Raw genomic sequence first — 24616 nt, 5'->3', positions numbered from 1 at the left:
GACGCCGGTGTCACTGAAGGTGGAGGAAGAGGGGCAGATCACGCAGGCCTTCAGAGGCCATAATTTAATTTGTTCATGATCCAAGAGCAAAGGGAAGACTTTGAAGGAATTTAAATCGAGGAGAAACATATCAAATTAGCATTTTTAAGGAAGCCTCCGGTGCTGTTTGGGAAATAGCTTAGAGCCAGACTAAGAGGAGTGGCCTGGACGCCAGTAAGAGTGCTCCCAGGACCAGTCACGAGGCTCTACTGGTCCAAACCAGGACACTGCTAGCTTGGACTCAGGTGACTGCAGGAAAGGTATAGAAAAATGGACAGGTTGAAAAAATTACCTAGGAGGCAGAATCAGCAGGGCTCTGCAATACGGTGAGTTCATGGGGTGAGGTAGACAGAGGTGTCGGGATGACACCGGGGTCTCAGACTCGCCACGACAGGGTAGAAGGCTGTGTTGTTTCCTGCTGTAGGAAGCGCGATGAGAGGGGAACATATTTGCGGGGTGGAGGGGTATGTGTGATAGGAGAAGGCTGAGGGCAAGGATGGCCACGAATTCACGTGGGGAGGGCACTGACGAAACATCCGGAGGTGTGACGTGTGAAGATCTGGACCAAGCCTTTGAGGATCTCCCACCTCTCGGCCAGGAAGAGAAGGAAGGGCAGGCAGAACCCGTCACAAGCCGCCTTTCAATGCCGGGACAGATACTCCGAGTGCCCCTGGGGATCTTCTTAGTCTAATACAAACTGGCCTTTTACATTGAACTTTTTCTCATTTCTCATCACCTATAGCTGACTATTGCTTACACCTTATTATTTTTAAATAATAGTATTCTTCACTCTTTTTTTTTAAATTTAAGGTGGTTTGCTGGAAGTGTTCTGATTACAAAGCTCAGCTTGAATATGATGGTGGTAAATTGAGCAAAGTGTGTAAAGACTGTTATCAAATAATAAGTGGATTCACAGACAGTGAAGAAAAGAAAAGAAAAGGAATTTTAGAGGTATGAAATATTAAATGTTGGATGTCTTTTAGATTTTTATACTAGGATCATAGAATATTCTGTTAACCCTGCAGAATACAAATAATATATTTTGTTATTTCTCTTAGTGTTTAACAATTTGGAGTATGACGAGCAAGATTTATATACTTCTGTTCTATGTTGCTGACTCTTGAGTAGGGGGAGGGTATAGCTCAAGTGGCAGAGCACGTACTTAGCATACACAGGGTCCTGGGTTCAATCCCCAGGACCACCTCTAAAAATAAATAAATAAACAAACCTTATTCCCCCCCCAAAAAAATAACAAAAAACAAAATAAAATAAATAAAAATAAAATATATTGCTGACCCTTGGGATCATGCTTAGCTGTATAGAAAGAAAGGGGGCAGTGCTGTGTTAACCAGCGTGCATTTGAGAGTGAAATCCAGTCCTTCCTTGGTGTCTGTGGAGGACTGACTCTAGGACCCCCCACAGATACCAAAATCCACGGGTGCTCAAGTCTCTGATATACAAAGGCTTGGTACAGTCGGCCCTCCTTATCTGCACGTTCTGCATCCCCAGTTACAAAGGGCCAATCGTGTATTGATTTTGTGAAGTCAAATATTAGAGTATTAATTGGCATCTCTTCTAATGCCTGACTTATTATAATATCCACATATTTTTAATAGGAAAGTTTTTCTCTCATTTTCATCATATTGGCTTTGAAAACTACTGTATGAAATTTTTAAAATTTAGCAATGTAATTACCTGAAAAACTTTTCCAATTTACTGCATTAAAAGCATCATTTAATGGCCAGTGACAGTAATCTGAGAACTGCATTGAAATATTATTGAAATGCCTCATAAGTGAATTTGACTCATGTGTTAGATAAATTCAGACCCAAGCCCAGGAACTCTAGTGCAGCTTGTGTCTGAAGTGAGTTTCACACCCAGAGATGTTAACAACATAAGGGGTAAATATAAGGCTTTTGGGACAGATAGCCTCCAAGATAGCCTGGAAATCTATGAAGAGTAGGTTCATGATCAAAATTCCTATGTATCTAAAGTCATAGATATACTTGGTTTATTAAGAGTATCTGGGGGAGGGGATAGCTCAGTTGGTAGGAGCACATGCTTAGCATGCATGAGGTCCTGGGTTCAATCCCCACTACCTCCTCTAAGAATAAATAAATACTAAATAAACCTAATTACCTCCCTCCACCAAAAAAATAAATAAATGAACTTAAAAAACCCTGTGGTTTAAGAAATAGACTCACAGACATAGAACACAAACTATGGTTACCAAAGGGGAAATATGCATAATAAAAACCATGATTTAGTCATTCCCTTTTTAGCCAGTGATTTATATTGGGAGACAAAGCAGGAAACTGTAAATGGCCCTGCAAAGAGTTACTGCAATTTTAAAGCCTTCAAAATTATCTCAGGTATAGGCTAGAGACTGCCAGTAAGTATTTACCTCTTGGCCGCGGCTTTCCCACGCAGTGATGTCGGTACAGCGTTGTGGCTAAGAGTTCAAACTCTGGATCCAGATGCAAATCCTAGCACGCCAGTACCTAAACGCGCGATCTCAGGAAAGCTCTTTCGCCTCTCAGCCTGGTGATAATGAAAGTAGGAACTGCTCCGGGGGAGGGGGCAGCTCACGTGGCAGAGCACATGCCTAGCACGCACGAGGTCCTGGGTTCGATCCCCGGTACCTCCTCTGAAAATAAATGAATGAATAAACCTAATTACCTCCCCCTCTTAAAAAAAAAAAAAAAAAAAAAAGAAAAGAAAAAGACAATAAAAATTAACACCAATTAAAAAAAGAAAGCAGGAACTACTCGGGGTTGGTGTGAGGTTTAAATGAAATGAAACACATAGCGAGCTAAGAAAAGTGCCTTGTGGAGAAAGCAGTCAAGGAATGTTTAGTTTTATTTAAATTCAGGGTCTGGTAACACAAAGTTAAAATGGTCTTAAATGTTTTCCCATGCTAGTAATAGGTCTAGATGAATGTTCAAATAATAATTGCCGGTCAGCCTTTTTTGGGGCAACCCCAGAAGACGTTTTACTTAGACACATTGTAGCTTAGCGAATGTTCTCTTAAGTTGAATTACTTCTCTAATCTGGTTCATTTGTGTTCATTCTCTCACTTGCACTCCTGCTCTCCATCTCATTCTTCTAGATTGAATCGGCAGAAGTATCTGGGAACAGCGTGGTGTGCAGCTTCCTTCAGTACATGGAGAAGTCGAAACCTTGGCAGAAAGCTTGGTGTGTGATCCCCAAGCAAGACCCCCTCGTGCTGTACATGTACGGGGCCCCCCAGGTACCCAGCCAGCTTCTTTCTGAAGGAACAGAGGGAGGCCCGTGGGCACTGAACCTAAAACCCCTCCATGTGCTTCTCTATAGGACCGAATTCAGAGAGTTTCACTGTTTCGTTACAATTGGAAAATAGTAACTAAAATACAAGCTTATTTAGCCTGACTGATCCCTCTATAGCCAATAGTTCCTTCTGCTTGTTTATGGATCATTTGCCCCCTTCTCTCATTCCCATTCAGTGGGTTTGAGGAAATGTGGGTTGAGTTAGGAACGGGCATGGGGAGAAGGGGTTGAATCAAAGGAGAAGGAGCCTTTTTAATGATGGGAAATATTAGCAAGCCCTTTTTTCCTGAATAGAGGGATGCCTGAAAAAGAAAAGAATGTGAGAGGAAGGTGAATTTAAATCAACTTTGTAACAGTTTGTTGAGACCTTCTGTTCACTTATCTGAGATGAATCTGTGGGAACAGCAGATTTGAGCCAGACACTATGTGTGGATTGTGCTGTGCGTAAAAAACCAACAACACTGGAACCAATTGTGCGTTCATCTGGGAACATAAAATGTTTAATGTAGCCTATATCTACATTGAGGGCTAGTCAAACTTTATTTTAGAAATAGATTAAAAATGCCAAGGTATATATTTTATTCTATCTCATTGTTTTTCCTATAATCTTTTCCAGTCCATAAGTAAATTGATGCGTGAATGAATGAAACACCAAATAAAACTGCATCTGGTAGTGAAGTCCATCATTAATGTTTGCTGGACTTGTACAGTAGGGTGATTATCCCCCTTTTCACTGAATGAGGAGTTGAATGGGCTCTCTCACAGAGAAGGAGGTGTGCGGTCAGTGAATTCTAACCGATTTAGATGTCAGTGCTCATTCATGAATGCATTCGGGCAACACGATCAGCGGCCTCATGCTCGGGCACTGTGCTAAGCATGGGATTGCCTCTCTCTCCATGGAGAGCTCACAACACAAGTCTTTGTAGGTAAGGTGGTAGAAAAGGAAGTTTAGTGGGAGCTCGATCACATCTCACTGCCACGTTTTCCCCTTAGGACGTCAGAGCACAGGCCACCATTCCACTCCTGGGCTATGTCGTGGACGATATGCCGAGGAGTGCAGACCTGCCGCACAGTTTCAAACTGACCCAGTCCAAGTCCGTGCACAGCTTTGCTGCAGACAGTGAGGAGCTGAAGCAGAAGTGGCTGAAGATCATCCTCTTAGCTGTCACAGGTGAGACACCAGATGGCCCTAGCAAGCAGCCAGACGCTTTGGACGAGCATCCTGAATCTAAGAGACAGTCCGAATGCTGAACCCCAGGACCGTCCGTGGTGTGGGGGCCAAGGAGGTCTCAAGATTTACAGCTCAAGACATTCCCAGCTCTCCTTACTCCTCTCCTAGCACTTTATGTTGAAAACACGGGCCCAAATGCATCTTTTGGGGCACTATTTTCCTATGTTTATGTACTCTTAGTGAGATTAATGTGCAGAGCCATTCTACCCATAAAAAGTTTGAAATAATGTGAAAAATGGAGCTTTTTTTTAATGAGCTATTCCTTGAATATGTACTTTTGGGGAGAAAAAAAAGTGGTATCAATTAATTCTGTCATTTCAGGTTAGAAAAGGCCACTTCATTTAAGGAATCCTTTAACGTCTTCACTTTCACATGTAGGACTGTAACAGTTTGAAACAGTTTGAAAGATATACCTCTATGTTGCCAAAATAGATCTACGGTTTAAAAAAATACAGGGACAGTTTAGAATATCATATTAACTTATTTTATTTAGTTTATAAAGCTCAAGCTGCATAAATGATGTATGTTCTTTTAAAACAAAAAGGACAAATTGTTGGTGTTCAAACTTTCAACTTATTGAGAAAAGATAATACTTGTTTTTATAGAAATACTCCTAAGAATAAAATATCTTAAATATATAGCGATTATGTATATATAGTATTAAATATAAATATATATATACACACACACTATATGTGCTTTTTTCTTCAGCTTAAGGCTCATATTTGTTTTCTAATTTATTTTTTAAATATACAGCATGTTTTATCTTGGAATGGAGCAGTGTTCTAAACTTAAGAAATGTTTTTGGTGACTTATGTTTTAGCTGGTTGACATCCAAGGGTATTGATATTTTTATAATAAGAAGACGCTATAATTTATGTGGCATGGGTTGTATTAGTGAGTTCCAACGGTATTTTTAAAGTACTGTTTTTCTTTGTTCTGTGCCTATTTAAAACAGTGCCTCTCTTTGAAGGTGCTAATAATGCCTACTTAAGTGTAATATGAGGGTTTAATTAATGCTTCAGTCTTGGTTATTCTGAGAAAAGGTGCATTCCGGTCGCGGGGTGGTCAGAGTCATGCAGGTTGCTGTCCCTTGTGCAGCCCTCTGATTGTCACAGCAGTTATTAAAATCAGCACGTACAAGACAGCTGACCCTACGCAGAGCTGGGACATTTGGAAACTACATTTATTGTTACATTTTTCTTCTCCGTAAGACTGTTAAGTGTGGTTAAATGAGGACTATGTATAATTAACACTTAAGATAATTGTGTGAGCCTATTCCTTTGTCAGACTGAAACAAAATTCACATAAGATTACCTGTGTTTGGGGGGTGGGGTGGGTAGGTAATTGAAGATAGTTTATGTTCAACTCTAAACCACATCACTAAAGAAGAGTGGGAGAAAATACAATATAGAAAAATGATATTTTGATGGCAGGTTTGGGGGAGGTACATAATGACTGATGCGAGTTTGAGCATTTTTTCCCCCATTTATCCTCTGGGGAGTTTTAACAGACAAAGTGTGATTCCTTGTCACAAAGGCTGCTCTTTATTATATTGTAGTTATGATTAAAATCTCACATTAAGTTGGCTATTTAAGTTAGTGCTGTTCTCAAAATTAGATCTTTTTTTTTAAAATTTACTCTGTCATGTTCCAAACGTTGTCACTTTTTAATGCATCTCTCTGCTAGAAATCCCCAAGAACGACCCCACTGTCCTCAGCTTTTGGGGGATTATACCTTAAATGTAGGACAGATGCACTCAGGACTTGCGATTCATTTATTCAGGCCCTGTTTTTTTAGAGAAATATTTGAAATATCTCCTTTTTCCCCCTCGTACCCCTAAGAAGCAGGTGAACTTACGATGGCGGACATGATTTGGCTGCCTTCCTCTGCAAAAGGAATACCAGCCAGGATTGTTAATATTAAACCAGGTACTTGGAGTCAAAAAGAGAGAAGGTAGCTTCTTAGGCCCTGTTAAATTAAGGATGGACTAAAAAAGTTTTGCATTGCTTCTCTTTTCTAGTTGCCAAGTGTGCATATGTGTGTGTGAGTTCAGAGGTGGTTACTAAGGTTAAACTATACCGATGGATCGTGATGCTTTGGTTTGAATCTCAAGAAGAGAGAAGCGGGAAAAATGTAGAATCAGTACCAGGAGATGGGGACTTTTGTAACTGGGGACAGAACAACGGAAACGCGGAGGGCAATTAGGAGATTAACGAGCCAGATTATTTTTGAAAACTATTCTAACGGCAAGAAAGCTACATTTCCACTACCAGTAAGTTCTTCTGGAATAGAAGTAACATGGACGTATTCAAGGTTTGGCTCAGTAAATATCAAATGTGATTTAATTTAGATACTGAAAGAAAACTCATGGAAAGGGAATAATATCACGCTTTAACATTCTCTTTAATTTTTTTTCCCTAAAAATTAGACATATTAGTATTGGAAGAGAATTTCTACTTATCCAGTCACGATCTTTGCGTGACACGTGCTCTTTTGCCGCGCAGAGAGAAGCAGTGAAGGAGCCTTATGCCTGTTTCTTGTTAAAGTATCACTAACGCTTTTACTTGGAGAAAGGCAAAGGAGTGCTCTTAGCCATCTTAAAAGACTCAACCGAAAGACCTTAAAGTGTGGTTGATTGGTTAGAAGAAGAATCTGTCTTTCGCTGTCTGAGACACCTGAGCAGTCATGGCAAATTGAACCTAGAAAAATAATTGGTTGCTCTACTATTAAAACCAACATTCCATTTGGGTCCTATTTTTTAGAATATTGTCTCTAATTTGGTGCTTTCCAAGTCATCTTTTCTTTAAAGTGCCCTTCCTCCAAACTTAAAAAATACTTCTTTGATAAGAACTGCTCTTCATTATAAAACATTCCGATTTTTTTACACTTTAATTTTTCTTTATCGAAGGTCTGTCACTTGGTATATTAACTATGAATGTAGTGCAGACGTATCTCCAGGTTTTAAGTGGGGCCCAATGATGGAAAGTGCCACCAGCCACTTTTGTGATAATGGCATCTCCAGTGCCATCGTGTATGCAAGCAATAACGCTCTTCAGGGTAGGTTTTTATACCGAAATTTTAATGTGAACATTCCCAAGTGATGCCAGAATTCAAATTGCTCAGTGTAGGGAAGAGAAAGTGTGTGTGGTAGGGGCGGGGGGTGGGGGGGAGGCAGACAACATCATTCCTTGGATTCAAGTAACTATCAAAAGCCTTTTTTACTTTTGCAAAGGGTACGGATGGTAAAAACAGCCAAACACACCTGTACTGCTTTATCAAGTTACATTTCGTTTTCCATGAAGTTTAATACAGATTGGCATCCTTATCTTCACGGGGTGACATACCCCAATTTTTAAAAATTACCAACCTTTTTATTGTCTACTTTGTGGAAACAGGGTTTTTTGTTGTTTTTTTTTTCCCTCAACCCCTTCTAATTTTAGATCTCATTTCTGGTTATACTCAAAGCCTTAAGTTCTTATTCTGAGTGTATTACCTGTGATAACTGTAATAATGACCTTTCTGGGCTGAAATATCCTGGGCTGAATATCCTGAGAAAAAAGGCATCAAGAGAAGCAAATAAAACTTTTGAGGACAAAGGTCTTCCCGCGCCCCCCCCCCCACCAGGCATCCTTGCTGTAATGCAGAATCGAACATTAATTACAATTTTCTATATCACGTGATGTTCCTATTAGCGGGTCTAAGATTAAGCACATGGTATTTATAAGCTAAAATTAATTCGAAAGGCAAGAATGTCTTAATGTCTTCATTCTTAAATTTTGTATTCTTCACGAATGTATTCATATAAAACTGGGTAACCTGTTCTTAATAGGATTGTATTGTACATCTGTAACATCTGTAATGGATCCTGTTAACTTCTTCATTCTCATCCAATTTTAGTAGAATCTAGTTGCTTTTTATTTCCATATTACGATCTACTATGGATTCTTCAGGTTTAGAAAATATGAGTATGATATATAAAAGCCACTAGATCCACTTTTAAAACCCTTCCTGTGAATTTATGCGTATGTAAATATGTAAAAACTGCTGATTTCCAATTCTGTTTTTCCATAGGAATGAAATTTTTATAGAAACTGTTCTTTTTAACTTAACTATTTTAACATAAATTATTTACATGGATTTTTTGGTATAATTCATTCTTATGTATGCCCTGTAATCATGTTGTCATGGAAGACGACTGCTTTCTTTACTGATATGTAGAGAGGAATTGGAGAAGCACTGAGACAAGCAAGAATGGACAGACAGATGGACAGAAGGAGTCCATCGGTCTCCAAATCAGAGCAATATATGTTAGGATAAGAGAAAAATACTTGAACAGCAGAGGGACATAAACTGTAAGATACAAATCTACGTGATCGCACACTGATGGGGTCCACTGCACCCGGCCTTTCGTCTGGCCTCTGGACCGTTAGTATCTTGTCATTACTTTTTCTTTAGACTTAAAAAAATAATAATTTCTATTGGGTAGTTTTCTGCCCTGTTTATTGACATAGAAAAAAAATCCCTCTGAAGTCAATCACAGTCTTCTACTTTCTGGGCTGAGCATTTGGCAGAGTACAGTGTCCTTTCTGTCTTTTGAGATGAAGTAGCACATGGCTTGTACAAGATAGTTGTTAACTCATTGGGGGTCACTGTGAGTTACATGACGGTTACCCCTTCCTGAAACTCATTACAGATTGAATTAGTGAGATTAGGTAGATTTAGTGAGAAATCAAGAAATCTCATTGTAGCATATTTTATTAATAAGTGAATACCAAATACATAGAGTGATATGTATAGGTTTGGGAAGAGAAATAATAGTCTATGTGGACCATTATGATAACAGAATTGCATTATCTATTACACATTATATGGATGTTGGAATGTATCACTTGGGTGGGGGTGGGGAGGTCTCCCTACATTAGCAATCATGTCTGTACATAGAACCTTGTTTTGTTTTTTTAAAACCAAACTAGCATTTCATTTTGTGACAATTGACTGATTTTTTTTTTTTTTTGAGTAAGTGTTGTCTGGGTTTTTGAATTGTTGACTGATCAGTTTGAAAAGGTATGTTAGCAGAATTTTAGAGTTAAATGTGAAAAAAAGTGTACACAAAATAATTTTTCCTTTCTAGCTATATGAATGTAAAATACTTGCAGATAGTGTATATAATTTGTAACATATGTATATTTGGTCATAAAGACAGAGAATTGGAAACATTGTAAAATTAAGCACTTTAATTCTATTAAATAGTAAACATTTGTATCTTATAAATAAATACATCCTTAAATGAATTCTAAAGACTTAGATATTATTTCAGCTAGGATTATGTATGTTCAGCTCACAATAATTTTGGTTGTTAGAAATGTTGGTTGACTCAGAAAAAAGTTACTGCATAGGGTACTGATGGTCCTTCCCACCACCAGTCCCACCAAAACCTGCATAAATCTTTTGAGAATAAAGCTTGTGGTGGGGGGAGGGTATAGCTCAAGTGGTAGAGCACATGCTTAGCATGCACGAGGTCCTGGGTTCAATCCCCAGCACCTCCACCAAAGATAAACCTAATTACTTCTCCCTGTAAATGGAATAATTAAATGATATAATAATAAATAAAATTAAGACAGAAGCCAGGGTTCCCCAGGTGTAGAGATGGTGGCTTCTCCCTGAGATAACTCCAAAACTAGATCTCCAGGAACAGTGCAGCAGGGCTGCTCTGTTCTCTTTGAAATGACTGCTTCAGTCCATGGTGTATGGTATTGCCTGCATGGCTCAGTCTTACATAGTGACACACAAGTCAAAGGAACTGTGGGTCTTGGTCCTGCTATGGCCTTAGGCAATTTACCTGAATCCCAATAATAAATTCTTACAGTCGTTTCAAGGAATAAGAAAAAGGCACTTGGTAACTCTGAAGCACTATACAAATAGCATTTCCTGGAGCAGTTTACTGGGTATCATACAGTCACCGTATTGGCCTTCGATTTAAAAAATTAAAGATATCCCCAAAAGGAATCCTAAGTGACTTCCAATATGATTTCATAAGTAAAACATTTCCAGAAATAATATTTTTTAGACATTCATTACCTTTCTTCAGGCCTTAATGAACCAATTCATTTATCGATACTTACAAGCAGTTGGCATCAGCTGAAGAATTCTTTAAAATGTTGCCCTTGGCCCATCGACACGACTTGTTTGGGTCCACCTTACACGGGAGTGGAAACACGGCGGAGAGAGGGCCGGTGTGGCTTATTCAGGGCTTCTCAGACTTCAGTGTGCATCCCCTGAGGGTCTTACTCAACTGCGGATTCTGAGTCGCAAGGTCAGCGATGAAGCCGTTCTTGTTAATGACGTCTTGCGTGATGTCAGTGCTCCTGAAACCACTCCTGGAGGAACAGGCTCACGGTGGAAAGGACTCTGTCGTAGACAGCTGGCTAGAAACCCTTGGCTCTGTCACTTACTCTTTGTGACTTAGGCACAAACTCTCCCTTGAAAAGTTGTGGGACTTAAATGAGACAATATTATAATGTATTGCCTGGCCCGGATGAGACATTCAGTAAATAACTGTTAACATTAACGGAGATCGTTGAGCTACTGCAGAAGTGTGCAGCCCTGGCTGTACGTTAGATGCACCTGGGAGTAAACTGAGTCGTGCTCTGGCTTCACCCTCAGAAACCCCTATCTTGTGGTGGTTGGCCTGTGGGTATTAGTATTTGCAAAAATTCCCCAGGTGATCCTGATGGGAAGCCTCATTTGAGAAACACTGATTACATATTTACTCAGCGCTTGGTTCTGTGTCAAACACTCTACGTGCACATCACAGCAGCACCTGTAAGATTTTCACACAAGCAAACAGGTTTAGAGAGGTTACGTGACTTGCCGCTCAGCTCCTGGCGCCCTCTCGTCCTCCCATGCCCACTTTAAAGGTTCAATCACTAACCAGCCCTTTGCGTTCAGTTCACTCAACGCCCTCTCTGGCTTTGTCCTGCTTGTTTGCCAAAACCAAAACCTGGGTTTACTCAACTCTGTCTTCTCCATGCCCACAACCCCTGCTGCTGAGCAAGATGAACACCTATACTGATTGGTGTGATTTTAAATGTGTCACTAGATGACTATTTCACACCTCCTTTCTCCTCAAACCTCCATCGCCTCCCTCATCCTCGACCCAATTGATAACCTTCCCCACTTTACTCAGAAAATTAAAGTAATTGGCGGGGCACTTCCACAGTCTTCCCACAACCACATCGAGCCATCTACCAACACTTGGGTCCCACATCCTGACTGGATAATCCATGTTGCTTACCTAAACCTGGTGTCTCCAATTGTGCGCCACCTCCTACCCCCACTCACCTTCTCAAGGGTACTGCTCCAGCCACTCTGCTTTTCTCATACAATATACAAAGTCCTCCCTCTTTACTGGGTCTTTCTTTCAGCAAACACATGCATAATTTCCCCCAACCTAAATAATAAACTTCCCCCGCCAGTTACCACCCACTCCCCCCTGCCTTTTGGAGCAATACTTGAGTTTTCTGTGCTTGTCTCCAGTTCCTTGCTAACCATTCTCTCCTAAGTGGACTTCAGCCACACTCTTGCCCCCACCATTTAAATGAAATTGCTCTCATCAGCGTGAACAGTGACTTCCATGTTGCTAATCCAGTGGTCAATTCTCAGTTCTCATCTTGACTTATTGGCATTTGCTATACCTGGTCATATCCTTCTCCAAAATTCACTTCTTCCCTTGGCTTGCAGGTCTCCAAACACTTGGTTATTCTTTCTATTCCTCTCTTAGTCTCCTTTGCTGTTTTCTACACATCTTCTAGACTTCTTAGTGGTACCCAGGATGAGGTATGTCCTGGGTTCTTTATCCGCGCTCGTTTCATTGGTGATCACATATAATTTCACACTGTCGACTCCCAATTTTATATCTCCAGCTCTTAACTATTCCTCTGCACACTACAAACATGTATCTATCTACTTGTCCTCTCCACTTGGATGCCTAGTAGACAATCTTAAATTTAACCTGTGCAAAACTGAGCTGATCTCTCCCCACACAACCTACCCCATCCGTAACTTTTCCCCGTCTCAGTTCATTGCAACTCCGGTTTCCAAGTTGCTCAGGCCGAAAGCTTTCATCTCAGACTCCTCTCTTTTTCAGACTACACATCCAGTGTATCAGGAAATGACATTAACTCACCTTCAGAATGTACCTAGAATCAGGTCTCTCACCAGTGCGGCTGCTACCATCCTGTCCTGAACCACCATCTTGCTGCACTGTCACAGTAGCTTTCTACTGAGTCGCAAGGCTTCCAGCCCTCCCCCACCCCTCACCTTGTCAAATACGCAATCAGGGGAGTCTGTCAAAACACAGATTCTGTTGCTTCTCTACCCCAATCCCTCCAGGGGCTCCCCATTTCCCTCAGAATAAGAGCCAGAGTCCTCTGGCCTCACAAGGTCCTGCGTGTCTCCCCACCACCAGCACCCTGGACCACGCATCTTGCTTTTCTGTAAACAAGCAGAGCACACGTAAGCCGTATAACACAGACGCTGGCTGTCCCTTCTTCCTGCAGTGCTCCTTCCCTAGACATCCACACGGTTTACACCTCTGCCAGTTTAAAGTCTTTGTTCAGATACCACCACGATCTCACTGGACTATGAGATTTTAGATTTACAGCTGCCTCCACCACCCACATATCATTCCCATCCTTGCTAATCTGTTCTATCTTTTCCCATAGCACTTAGCATCTTGTAACAAACTAAGTAACTAGCTGTTTATTTTTTATTGTCTATCTACACCTATTAGAACAGAAGCTCCACAAAGGTAAGGATTTTTATATGTTTTGATCACTGATGTCCCCAATCCCCACATTGTAGGCGCTCAAATACTGAACACAAAATCTAGATTATATAAAATAACAAAATGAGCAGAACTGTTCCGAAGTATCGGACCTCTGGAATAGAGGCTGAGAGGAAGAGAAATCAACATTTTATATAGCTAAATTGTTTTAATAGCAAAGCCAGATTCCTGATTAAGTGTTTAAAACACAGTCAAGGACTTCAAAATATAACGAAGAAAATCTTAGTCAACCTTTGCACAATGGATTCTTGCTTTTAAAAAATCCATCTCAACCCATTGTCATCACCACCACAACATCTGGTCCATGAGGAAATTAGAGGCGGCTGGTCACCGTTCCAGAAGGAGCCAGAGGTGCTGAAAGACACACGTCCTGAGGAAGTGGGGCCGGCGGAGCAGACCTGACATGGGGTTTGGATAATGAGCCCCCAGTCCGCGGTCACCCTCTCTCACAGAGGAAGTGATTCATGTGTTGTTTTGGTCTTGCATTTCAGTAAAAATAAAGCCAGGTTGCTTTGGCTCAGTAAAGGAAACTCTGCTTTTATAGAAGATTTTTAAGAAGATTGAACCACATAGTCCATTACGGTATTTTCACAAGAAACAATATTTTTAGATCATTTAAATATATGATTATCATACACCAAGCCAAGGTAATAACTGTGAAAAACTGGGAAAAAATCAACTTAAAAATATTGAAGGAGGAAGAAACATATCTCATCCTACAGATCATCTTGTGAAGATTGTTTTTCAGTATCTTTTGCGTTAGTATGTGTGTCTGCATGTGTGTGTGTGTGTGTGCTTGGGGAGTGGAGAGCAGGCAGGCACAGACCACAAGGAGAATGAACCAAAGGGTCCAGCCTCACAGTTTCTAAATATAGGAGAAGGAACCCTCAATAAAGAAAAATTATTTGCTAAGGAATTCGTGGTGATTTTCTAAGTATACCTTTTTGTTGAGTTTTTACTTTTGAACCATCTGAGTGTTTTATATCCACATACATAATAAGATTTTAAAATGATGAAAAAACCTAAAATGGAATATAAATACAAATGAACATATCTATAGGTCAAATAATACCAAATGCATAACAACATAACCACTCTGAAGATAAAGATTAGAGCTCACGCACACTTTTGAACACAGTATGTTGACTATACACGCTTAGGCTAAAGGCAAATAAAACTGTAAGCAAGTACTGAGTTCTAGGTCACCGGTTTGTTTTACCCAATCGTAAGACTTGCATTTCCAACATTTTACTGAGTTCTAGAACTGAGCAAATAAGTGGTGTATTGAGTGTAATGGGAGCCAAATTTCTTGCTGTCCCCGAAGGAAGTTCCATTGTGGAAAGGGAGAATGTGATAATAAACTCTGTGCTGTTGGACTAGAGTTACAGGTATCAGTATGAACACATGATCTGATAAAGTTAGCTAGCTAGGTGGTATAGACAGTTGGTGACAAGACATACAGATACACAGGTGTGTGTGTGTACACACATCTCCTAGCCGTCTTCTCTGAGGGTCTAGAAGCAATAACTCCCCGGCAGCAGTGAGCATATGTAGGTTGGTTTCTAAAGAATGATGGGGACGTGACAGAAGAACCAGGAGTCAACTTGAAGAGGCTTCCACTGGCAAAATCCGGGACAGTTGAACACGAAAATAAAAAATGATGGTGGTTCTATGTTGATTCTATGTCAATGGAGCTGGGGGGTAAAGGATGGTAATTGATTAAAATCCATTAAATAAAATAGGAACACATGGATTCAAACTGACATGAATGAATGAATGAAGAAAAAGGAAAAGCTCTTCCCGATGATAGAATGCAAACAAACAAGTGTAGAAGGAATGAAAAAGTTCACATGATGAGCGTTTGACAAAACATTGTAATAATTCAAGTAAGAATCATCCTACTCTGTAACTGGTGGGTAAAAAAAACTCTTGAGGACAAGTGTACGTACATAGTCTCAAAGCTGTACCCACAAAGTTCTTATTAATTATAAAAGGAAAAATAATAACTTTGTAATGGAAAAGCTTGGTGGACAGCGCCTCACCCAAGTTAATGTCACCAGCAAGGGCAGACTGATATCATGGGCCCCTTGATCGAAGCACATCTCTCTATTCCTGCTCGAAGTGCAGAACCTCAATTTAACCATGAGGAAATACCAGACAAGCCCAAACTGAGCGAGCCCGAACTACAGAAAACCTGGTCTATTTTCTTCAAAAATATTACAGTCAGGGGAGAGGGTGTGGCTCAGTGGTACAGCCCATGCTTGGCACGCACGAGGTCCTGGGTTCAATCCCCAGTAACTCCATTTAAATAAATAAGTAAATAAATAAAACTTATTACACCCCCAAACAAAAACAAACCCACAAAAATAAATAAATAAATAAAATATATTTTTAAAGAAATGTTCAGTCATGAAATACAAAGAAAGATTGAGGAATTTTCCAGAATAAAGGACTCAAACGACTTGAGAACTAAATGCAATGTGTATGGAATCCTGGATTGGACCTAAGCTATATTTTTTTCCTACTATTTTTTAAATTAAATTTTATTTGTTTATTTATTTATTTTTGGTTGGGGGAGGTAATTAGGTTTATTTAACTTCAGAGGAATTTCTGGGGATTGAACCCAGGACCTCGTGTATGCTAATCATGTGCTCTACCACTTGAAATACACCCTCCCCTCTTTTTTTCTACTATTAAACACATTATGGAGACAATTGGTTAGACACTAATTATGTGTGTAGCTTAGATCATCATACTGTATCTGTCGGTTTTCTTGTTTCAGCAATTACAGTGCAGTTATGTAAGGGAACAGCGTTGTTCTTGAAAATACACACTCCAGTGCGTATTTCAAGGTAAAGAGGCATCATGTCTACAATTTTCTGTCAAATGATTCAGAGATGAAAGGGAGAGAGAACAATTAGGCCAATGAAGTAAAAATGTTAATAGAGAATCTGGATGAAGGGTGAACTAGAGTTTTTGTAATGTATTTCTAGCTTTTCTGTGAATCAAATGCACTTAAATTTTTTGTAATGTTTTTATGGAGTTTAACCTAGTTACTCTGCTGAGATGGTTTTGTAATTGTAATTTGTCTTTTCTTTTATTTCTCTTCATACAAATAAAAATTATTTCATAAAGATGTATAAAGAAAAGCCCCCGTCTTTCGGGGCGGGGAGCTCAAGTAGTAGAGCACGTGCTTAGCATGCATGAGGTCCTGGGCTCAATCCCCAGTACCTCCATTAAATTAATTAATTGCTTGATTGATTTAATAGATCAATTAATCTAACTACCTCTCCCTCCCCCACCCCTGAAAAAATTTTTCTTAAGTCATTTATTCATTCAACATTTAAATATTGAGTGTTTCCTATATGTCAGTTGCTTACTGTATCAATATTTAAGAGCTAGGATTACTTTGAATATACTGACAGTAGGTTCTTTTTTAATTTCTCTGAGCATACAAATAACTATCCTCCTATTCTGTCATTCCACTAGTCAGAAGATATGTTCTTTGTAAACAAAATACTCAATATTTTTAAATAGATAAGCCATACTGTCACAAATGTTTATGTCAGCATTCACAAGGAAGATTTCTGACCCACCCCACGCTTGTCACCTCTGATTGTTAACCTAATGCAAGATTTACAAAATAAAACACAAATAAGAGAAACATTCTATTTTGACTAGAGTGGAAATATGAAGAGCTCAATACCTAGAATGTTCTAAAATTACACATTGTTTCAAACATATTAAAGGAACTGCAATTGTTCCTGGGTGTTTTGGTATTTCTTAACATTGGTTCATTTAAGGGATCCAAGAAACGCTAATAGATTTTAAGGGGGAAAATTGTGTGAGAATAAAAGAGAGAAGTTGAGAAAAACTCTGACCTTTCCAAGTTCCAGAGCCCCTTCATGCATGAAAATGTATTTTCATTTATTTTAAAAATCCCGAATTCCACAGAGGAACTGAACTTCTATTGTTTTCAAACAACAACAGAAAAGGTGGAGCAGAACAAGTTATTGTTTCAGGATTCAGAAACCAAAGCAAGAAAACCATGAAATTAGTGTGAGATTAGAGCAGAAAATCAAACTTCAAGCAGCTCATGCAAAGATGAGTGTTCAGGTAGGGTGCGTGCCCAGCACACATGAGGTCCTGGGTTCAATCCCTAGTACCTCAATTTAAAAATAAATAAACAAACCTAATTGCCTCACCCCTCGCACACACACACACACACACACACACACACACACACACACACACACAAAAGATCAGTGCCTGAAGTTTAAAAATGGTGGAATCCTGGGTGATTTTTCAACATTTCTTCTCTGTATTTTCCTTTTTTTCTCTGAAGCCTAAAAATATATTTAGAAGTTAAAAAGAAACATACTTAAGGAACTGCTGACATCCACATAAGTACGTGCTCCAGCCCACTGGTGGCAGGCGGTGACCTGCCAGTAGTGGTGGCCACAGGGCGGATCCAAGCTCCATAGTCACCTGAGCCCCAGGTGCTTCTTAGATCTTAGCATTCAACAGATTCCTTGGCCAATGTAACAACCAGAACACAACAAAGAAAAATTCCTCCAGCTTTTGTCAAAAATCCTGCTCTTAGTGAGCCCTGAAGGAGGCCAGGGATGAGGGCCAGATGGAAGGTTCCCAGATAAAGTAATAAGTCGGTGACTCTTAAAATTAGTGCTACTGAAATGTTTGTTTAACATTTACTTAGAGGAGAGACCAAGTAACATCTACTAGTAAGACTTCTGGGAGCAGCTGGGAACCTCTTCTATTGTATTCTGGGTTCTTCAGATTTGGCAAGAGAGTTGTGTATACTTACTAGTCACAAAATAAATAAAAAGATGGAAATCAGCTGGACCCAGTTTCACCAATAAGCACTTTAGAGACCACTTACTGTTGCTCAAGAGCGCCCCCTGGGGGTTTTGAACTATGACAAGTGATTTAAACACATTCTGTTCCTGAGAGGAATTCTGGTAAACACAATTTTCTCCATATCAATGTTTCCCACCACGACTAGTGCTGATCAACACCTTAGCATCCCCTATACATAGCAACATGGGTGGCTTCCCTGCTGGACCACCCCTTAATCCAGCTCCCCTGGGAAGAACTCTTGACAATGCAGCTGCCGTCTGGTCCTCCCAGGTGCCTCTGTCCCCTCACTCTGTCCCTTTATTCTCCTTCCCTTACAAACACCAGAGCAAATTCCTCAAGTATGTCCGCCCTGCCAGTCACAACTGAATCCAAGGGATGCACCATCGCAGCTCAGTCTTGATCCCCAAATCACAGGTGTCTCTTTACAAAGTAGAGCCCGCTGTTTGCAATCTGGGGTCTTACTTGTTTCTCTTAACATCATACTCTAAGCACTTCTCTATCTTCAAAAGCAGTTTTTAATAGTAGCAGCCAACATCTGAGGGCTTACTATGTGCTAGGCACCATTCTAGGACCTCTGTGATTTATTTCATTTATACTCCACTACAATTTATTTACAAAATCTGCTATTTCCCATTTTCACTGGTTTATATTTTTAGTGCTTCCAAATACTTACAGTTTGTTTGTTTTTCCAATTTCTAATTCTTTTTTATTCAGTTTTAGTATCTTATATGTAATAGAAATGACTTTTCCCTCTCAGTGTCTAGCTTATTGGTATAAGATTACTTATATTAGTCTCTAAGAGGTTTAAATAATCTCTATCAATGATTTTATCTACTGTTTATTCTTCTTTTCTTCCAGTTTTATTGAGATGTAATTGGTGTGCAGCACTGTGTATGTTTAAGGTGTGCAGCATAATAATATGACTTACGTAGACTGTGAACTGATTACCACAATAAATTTAGTGAACATCCATCATCTCATATAGATACACTAAAGAAACAGAAAAAAAATGTCTTCCCTGCAATGAGAACACGTAACAACTTTCATGTATAACATACGGCAGTGCTAATTATATTTACCACACTGCACATTACAGCCCTAGGACTGTTTGTCATGAGACTGGAAGTTTGTACCTTTTGATGATCTTCCGCCAATCGCCCCTCCCCCCAGCCCCACTTCTGGTAACAGCAAATCAGATCTCTTCTCCCATGAGTTTGTTTTCCAAGTATAATAGAACTACAAAACTATGTTAATTCCTGGTACAATACATAGCGATTCAATACTTCTAAACATCTCAAAATGACCATCATGATAAGTCTAGTTACCATCTGTCACCATACAGAGATATCACATAATTATTCACTATATTCCCCACACTGTGCGTTTTTTATTTGTTTTGATGTTTAGATTCCACATATAAGTGAAATCATACAGTATGTGCTTGTATTTGTCTTTCTGTGTCTGACTTATTTCACTTAGCATAATACCCTCTAGGTCTGAGAATGGCAAGATTTCATTCTTTTTTATGGTTGAGTAATATTCCTATACACACACATACACATCCCCCCCCACATCTTCTTTATGCACTCATCTATTGATGGACACTTTGGTTGCTTCCATATCTTGGCTATTGTGAATAATGCTGCAGTGGACATAGGGGTGCATTTGTTACTGAGCCCCTTCCAGATTCTTGGACAGCAATACCATGGAAATAATTGTCGACTCCACAAGACTATTAGGCAAGGAAAACTTTTTATTAAAAGAGACAACTTTAGGGGTAAAGGTATAGCCCAGCGATAGGTCACATGCTTAGCATGCACCAGGTCCTGGGTTCAATCCCCAATACCTCCATTACAAAAATTAATTAGTTAAAATAAATAAATAAACCTAATTACCTCTCTCCCCAACACACACACAAAGAAATAGCTTGTGCACAAGGGAGAAGGCAGAAAAAAGGGGGGGGGGCCACTTCCCCAAGTACAAGGGGCGAGTTGCTTTTATAACAGAACGAAGGGTTTTTCACATGAGGACTGATAATTTCCAGAAACTATCAAATATCTTTGATCAGTAGCAGGTGCCTCCATGGTGGCAGTCAGAAATAGGGAGTGCTTCTGTGAGGGGAAAGGAATGCATGAGAATTTTCTATAAGAAAGTACAGGAACAGATAAGGGTAAAGTTCATACTTGAGTTTCTGGCCTTGGGCAACTAGGTCCAATCATTAGCACAACAGAGATGAAGTTTTTCTGTCCCTGGGCGCCTGCTTTCCCCTCTGGGACTCAGCCCCCCGGGGTTTGTCCTTCAGCTTGCAAGACTTATTTTGCCCAAGGCCGTTCTTCCATCCTTTTCCGAAATGTGTCTTCCTGTTTCACATTTTTTTTTTCAAATTCGTGGTTTTTTTGTCATTTTTCATTAGTTTAAATAACACTTCAAGGAACAGCTTTAACCTGTGATCGAGAGCCCCACCTATCACTGAGGTTAGACCTTGTAGAAAACTTCTTAGGCAGGCGGTCCTGCTGGGAGGAGAGTGTGGGAGGAAGGACAGCTGAGCCCTGTTGTGTGTTAGCCTTGAAGACGTCCGTACCCGTCTCACACTTTGTTGTGGCTTTGATGTGCTGGGGCTGCGTGCCAGCAGGTGGATAAGGATGTACAAATTTCTCCCAGGTGATTCTGACTCGTCCCCTTCTTCCTTTACCTGCCCACCCTCCTTTTAGGAACCACTGTGACCATCAAAACTGAGGGAAGCACAGTTAGTGCTCAGGCCAAGTACCACAAACTGTGTCCCGGTGAGAACTTACCCCCTCCTGCTCCCCCCCCAGCTGCGCAGGGCTTCACCCAGGCTCTGCAGGGCTAAGTCTCAGCCTGTCCTGGGGTGACTGGAATGAAAAGAGAAATAGCTCTCCAGCTGAAAAACAGAAAGGAATTCAGGGGTCCATAAAAAGCTTTTCCAAAGCAACAACATGTTTATAAAGGAGGAAAGACACTGACGGAGGGGGTGGGAGGGAGTGGGCAGGGGCGGCCAGGGTGCATTCCTATTCTCTGCCCCCTCACACTCCAGAACATTGGCTTGCAACCTAGTTTTCTAAATTTTCTATCTCCTTTCTCTTCCCTCCCGGGGACATCTGGCAACTTCTGGAGACATTTCTTGGTTGTCACAAATGGGAGGGAGGGAGTGCTACTGGCATCTGTGCTTAGAGTTCAGGGACACCACTGTACACGCCCCATGCACGAGATGGTGCCCCACAGCAAAGAATTCTCCAACCCAAAATGTCAACAGTGCCAGAGTGGAGAATCCCTGCTCCAGCGCCTGGACTTCCCTACAACCCTCTCCTCCTTTCTTCTGTCCCCCGTCCAGGGCTCCCCTTTCCTCGGGTCCAAATGGAAATATGATGGCCTCTCACCACAATGCTGGACGGGCCGTAGTTTCCCTGTGCTCTCAGTCTGTAGTTGATCAGTCTTGAGCAATCAGTTCCCGAGAGCAAAGTGACTCCTTATCTCATCTGTGACATCCGGGAACTTGTGGAGACACAAGAACACCCTAAACACCTGGGCTGGGAACACGATCCGTAGCCTGAAGACCTGGAGACTCATGGCCCTAGCCATTTCTATTTACCCTCTTCTTGGGCTGTTTCTCAGCTTTGTCATTCCTTTGGCCTGCAATGCAGTCCCCCATAACCCCTCCCCACCCCCACAACATGCCATTATGATTCATGTCCCTGTTGAACTTGTAAATTCAACAGAGAAATAGAATTGGCCTTAGTTGCTATTTGAGAACTTAAGAAACGAATTTGACAAGAAAATATATACCTTTGGGAAATAGTATGGAGATCCCCCAAAAGACTAAAATTAGAATTACCATGTGACCCAGCAGTCCCACTCCTGGGCATATATCCAGAGGGAACCCTAATTCAAAAAGACACCTACACCCGCAATGCTCATAGCAGCACTATTTACAATAGACAAGACATGGAAACAACCTAAATGTCCATTGATAGATGACTGGATAAAGAAGTTGTGGTGTATTTATACAATGGAATACTACTCAGCCATAAAAAATGATAAAATAATGCCATTTGCAGCAACATGGATGGACCTGGAGATTGTCATTCTAAGTGAAGTAGGCCAGAAAGAGAAAGAAAAATACCATATGAGATCACTCATATGTGGAATCTAAGAAAAAAAAGACAAATGAACTTATATATAAAACAGAAACAGACTCACAGACATAGAATACAGACTTGAGGTTCCAGGGCAGATGGGGGGTGGGAAGGGATAAACTGGGCGTTCGAGATTTGCAGATACTGACAGGTATATATAAAATAGACAAACAAGTTCATACTGTATAGCACAGGGAATATATTCAATATCTTGTAGTAGTAGCTCACGGTGAAAAAGAATGCAAAAATGAGTATATGTGCACTTAAGTGTGAGTGAAGCGCTGCGGTTTACACCAGAAACTGACACAACATTGTAGACTGACTATAACTCAATAAAAAAAAAATGTTAAAAAAAAAAAGAAACGAAAAGAAAATCTATGCCTTGAAGAAAGATACCCTCTGTGGCCTTGTTTTGCTTAAATGATTAATGTTCGGATCCGAGTATGTTTTCTCGCTATTCATTACATTTCTGGTGAGCTGTAGGGTAAGACTAGCCCATAGAAAGGACTTGAACAATGACAGGGGAGGGTATAGCTCAAGTGGTAGAGTGTATGCCTAGCATGTATGAGGTCCTGGGTTCAATCCCCAGTACCTGATTACTCCAAAAAATAGATAACCCTAATTAACTCCCTTGCCCTCCACCAAAATGAAATAATTAAAAATGCAATAAATAATTTTAACAAATAAATAAAATTAACAATGGCAAAAGGGTGAAGGACTTCTAACTTTAAAACCTTTCTTCAATATGCCTGTACTAGAATTTAAATACACCTCATCTGTTCCGGGAAGTCAGAATCTGTGGGCAAAACTCCAGGATGCGTTCTGGGGGCTGTGAGCTGGCTTCAGGGCTGGGGTTCACCTTCTCCCAAACAGCGGGCTCAGGCAGGGACATAAAATCATTGTAAAAGCCTGATCCGTAACTCGTCAAATTTTAATTCTGCTAAAAGTCACATTTTAAAATGTATGACTTTTTGTTGTCATTAATCCAGACACACAAGGAACTCCTGAATCAGGGAGGCTTTGTCAAACTGAGAGTCAGGAGAACTGAGTTCTGATCCCGTCTCCGCCAGCCGCTGGGGCTGTAAACCTGAGCGCGTACTCCACCTCTCTGAGCCTTGGTTTCCTTATTTGTAAAATACTGGAGTTGGAGTAAAATTTAAAATCCTGAAAGTTGCTAAGGTTCCCTTAGGCTCTAATATTGTAAGATTCTTATGCTTCATATTTTTGTTATTCATTGTCCCCATGGCTCTCCTTGCCTTTTTGAAAGCCTACATTTGGTACCATATGCAACGTCTAATGTATTGTATACATAGTCATAGCTGCTTTTCTAAATGCCCTTCAAACGCTTCCTTAATTTAGTGCCCTAGACCAAGTCTTCTCTCCATGCCTGTTCACCCAGGAGGCTCCAGTCTCTCAGCCAAAGCCCCTGAGCATCAGTGGATCCTGTGAGTATAAATAAGGTACCTGGTGGGCTCAGCGTTAGTGCTGATACGCATATAAAAATCTCCTCTTCAAGATTCAAAGTTTTTAGTCAGGCAGATAAGCGGGGCTGATGGTTAGATAAGACATTCTGCTGTGCCGCACGTAGGCGCGGAGAAGGTATCCCTAGTGGCCACTTTCGCCCCGACCCAGCTCCCACGCCTGGAGTCTGACCCCCAACCCCGAACACATGCGTTCTGCACCGTCTCCCTGTGAAAGGGCCAGATCCAGCCCTGGAACTTCACTTCCATACTGCTAAGAATACCGCTAACCAAATTAAAAGACAAAGTGCATATTGAGAGAAAATATTTGTAACATACATATTATTTGTCATAATAAATATAAAGAACTCTTACAAATAAATATTTAGAAATGTGAATGCAGGGGGAAAATGGGCAAAGAATGTGAATATGTAATCCACAGGAAAAGAAATATGAAGGGCCAACATATGGAAAATTTCACTAATAATGAAACACAAATAAAAGTAATGTTGGGTTTTTTAACCAATTAAATTAGCAAAAGTAAAATTGTTGATATCACCCACGTGTGGGCATGAGGAAACGGGTACTCCTATACACTTTTACTAGAAGTATAGACTGGCACACAATATCTACTTAGATTTTAAAGATGCATATCCTTTTTCCAGGGGTTAAAGGGGGTGGGAAGGGATATATTGGGAAT

General features: G+C 40.4%; 1 protein-coding gene across 8 annotated transcripts in view; it reads left to right on the top strand.

Moving 5' to 3' along the window:
• The window catches only part of FGD4 (FYVE, RhoGEF and PH domain containing 4), a 168808-nt gene extending 158938 nt beyond the window's left edge, over positions 1 to 9870 (top strand). For all 8 annotated transcript variants that reach the window (XM_032472990.1, XM_032472991.1, XM_032472989.1 and 5 more), the window contains 3 exons: positions 850 to 990; positions 3149 to 3289; positions 4339 to 9870. In XM_032472990.1, the coding sequence (XP_032328881.1) occupies positions 850 to 990; positions 3149 to 3289; positions 4339 to 4596 (540 nt within the window). In that variant the 3' untranslated portion in view covers positions 4597 to 9870. The remainder of the gene's footprint in view (positions 1 to 849; positions 991 to 3148; positions 3290 to 4338) is intronic.
• The last annotated feature ends 14746 nt before the right edge of the window (positions 9871 to 24616 follow it).

Source organism: Camelus ferus, chromosome 34, assembly GCF_009834535.1.
Source record: "Camelus ferus isolate YT-003-E chromosome 34, BCGSAC_Cfer_1.0, whole genome shotgun sequence".
Lineage (NCBI taxonomy): Eukaryota > Metazoa > Chordata > Mammalia > Artiodactyla > Camelidae > Camelus > Camelus ferus.
Note: the sequence above shows the minus strand (reverse complement) of the source record. Positions and strands in the feature narration are given on the sequence as shown.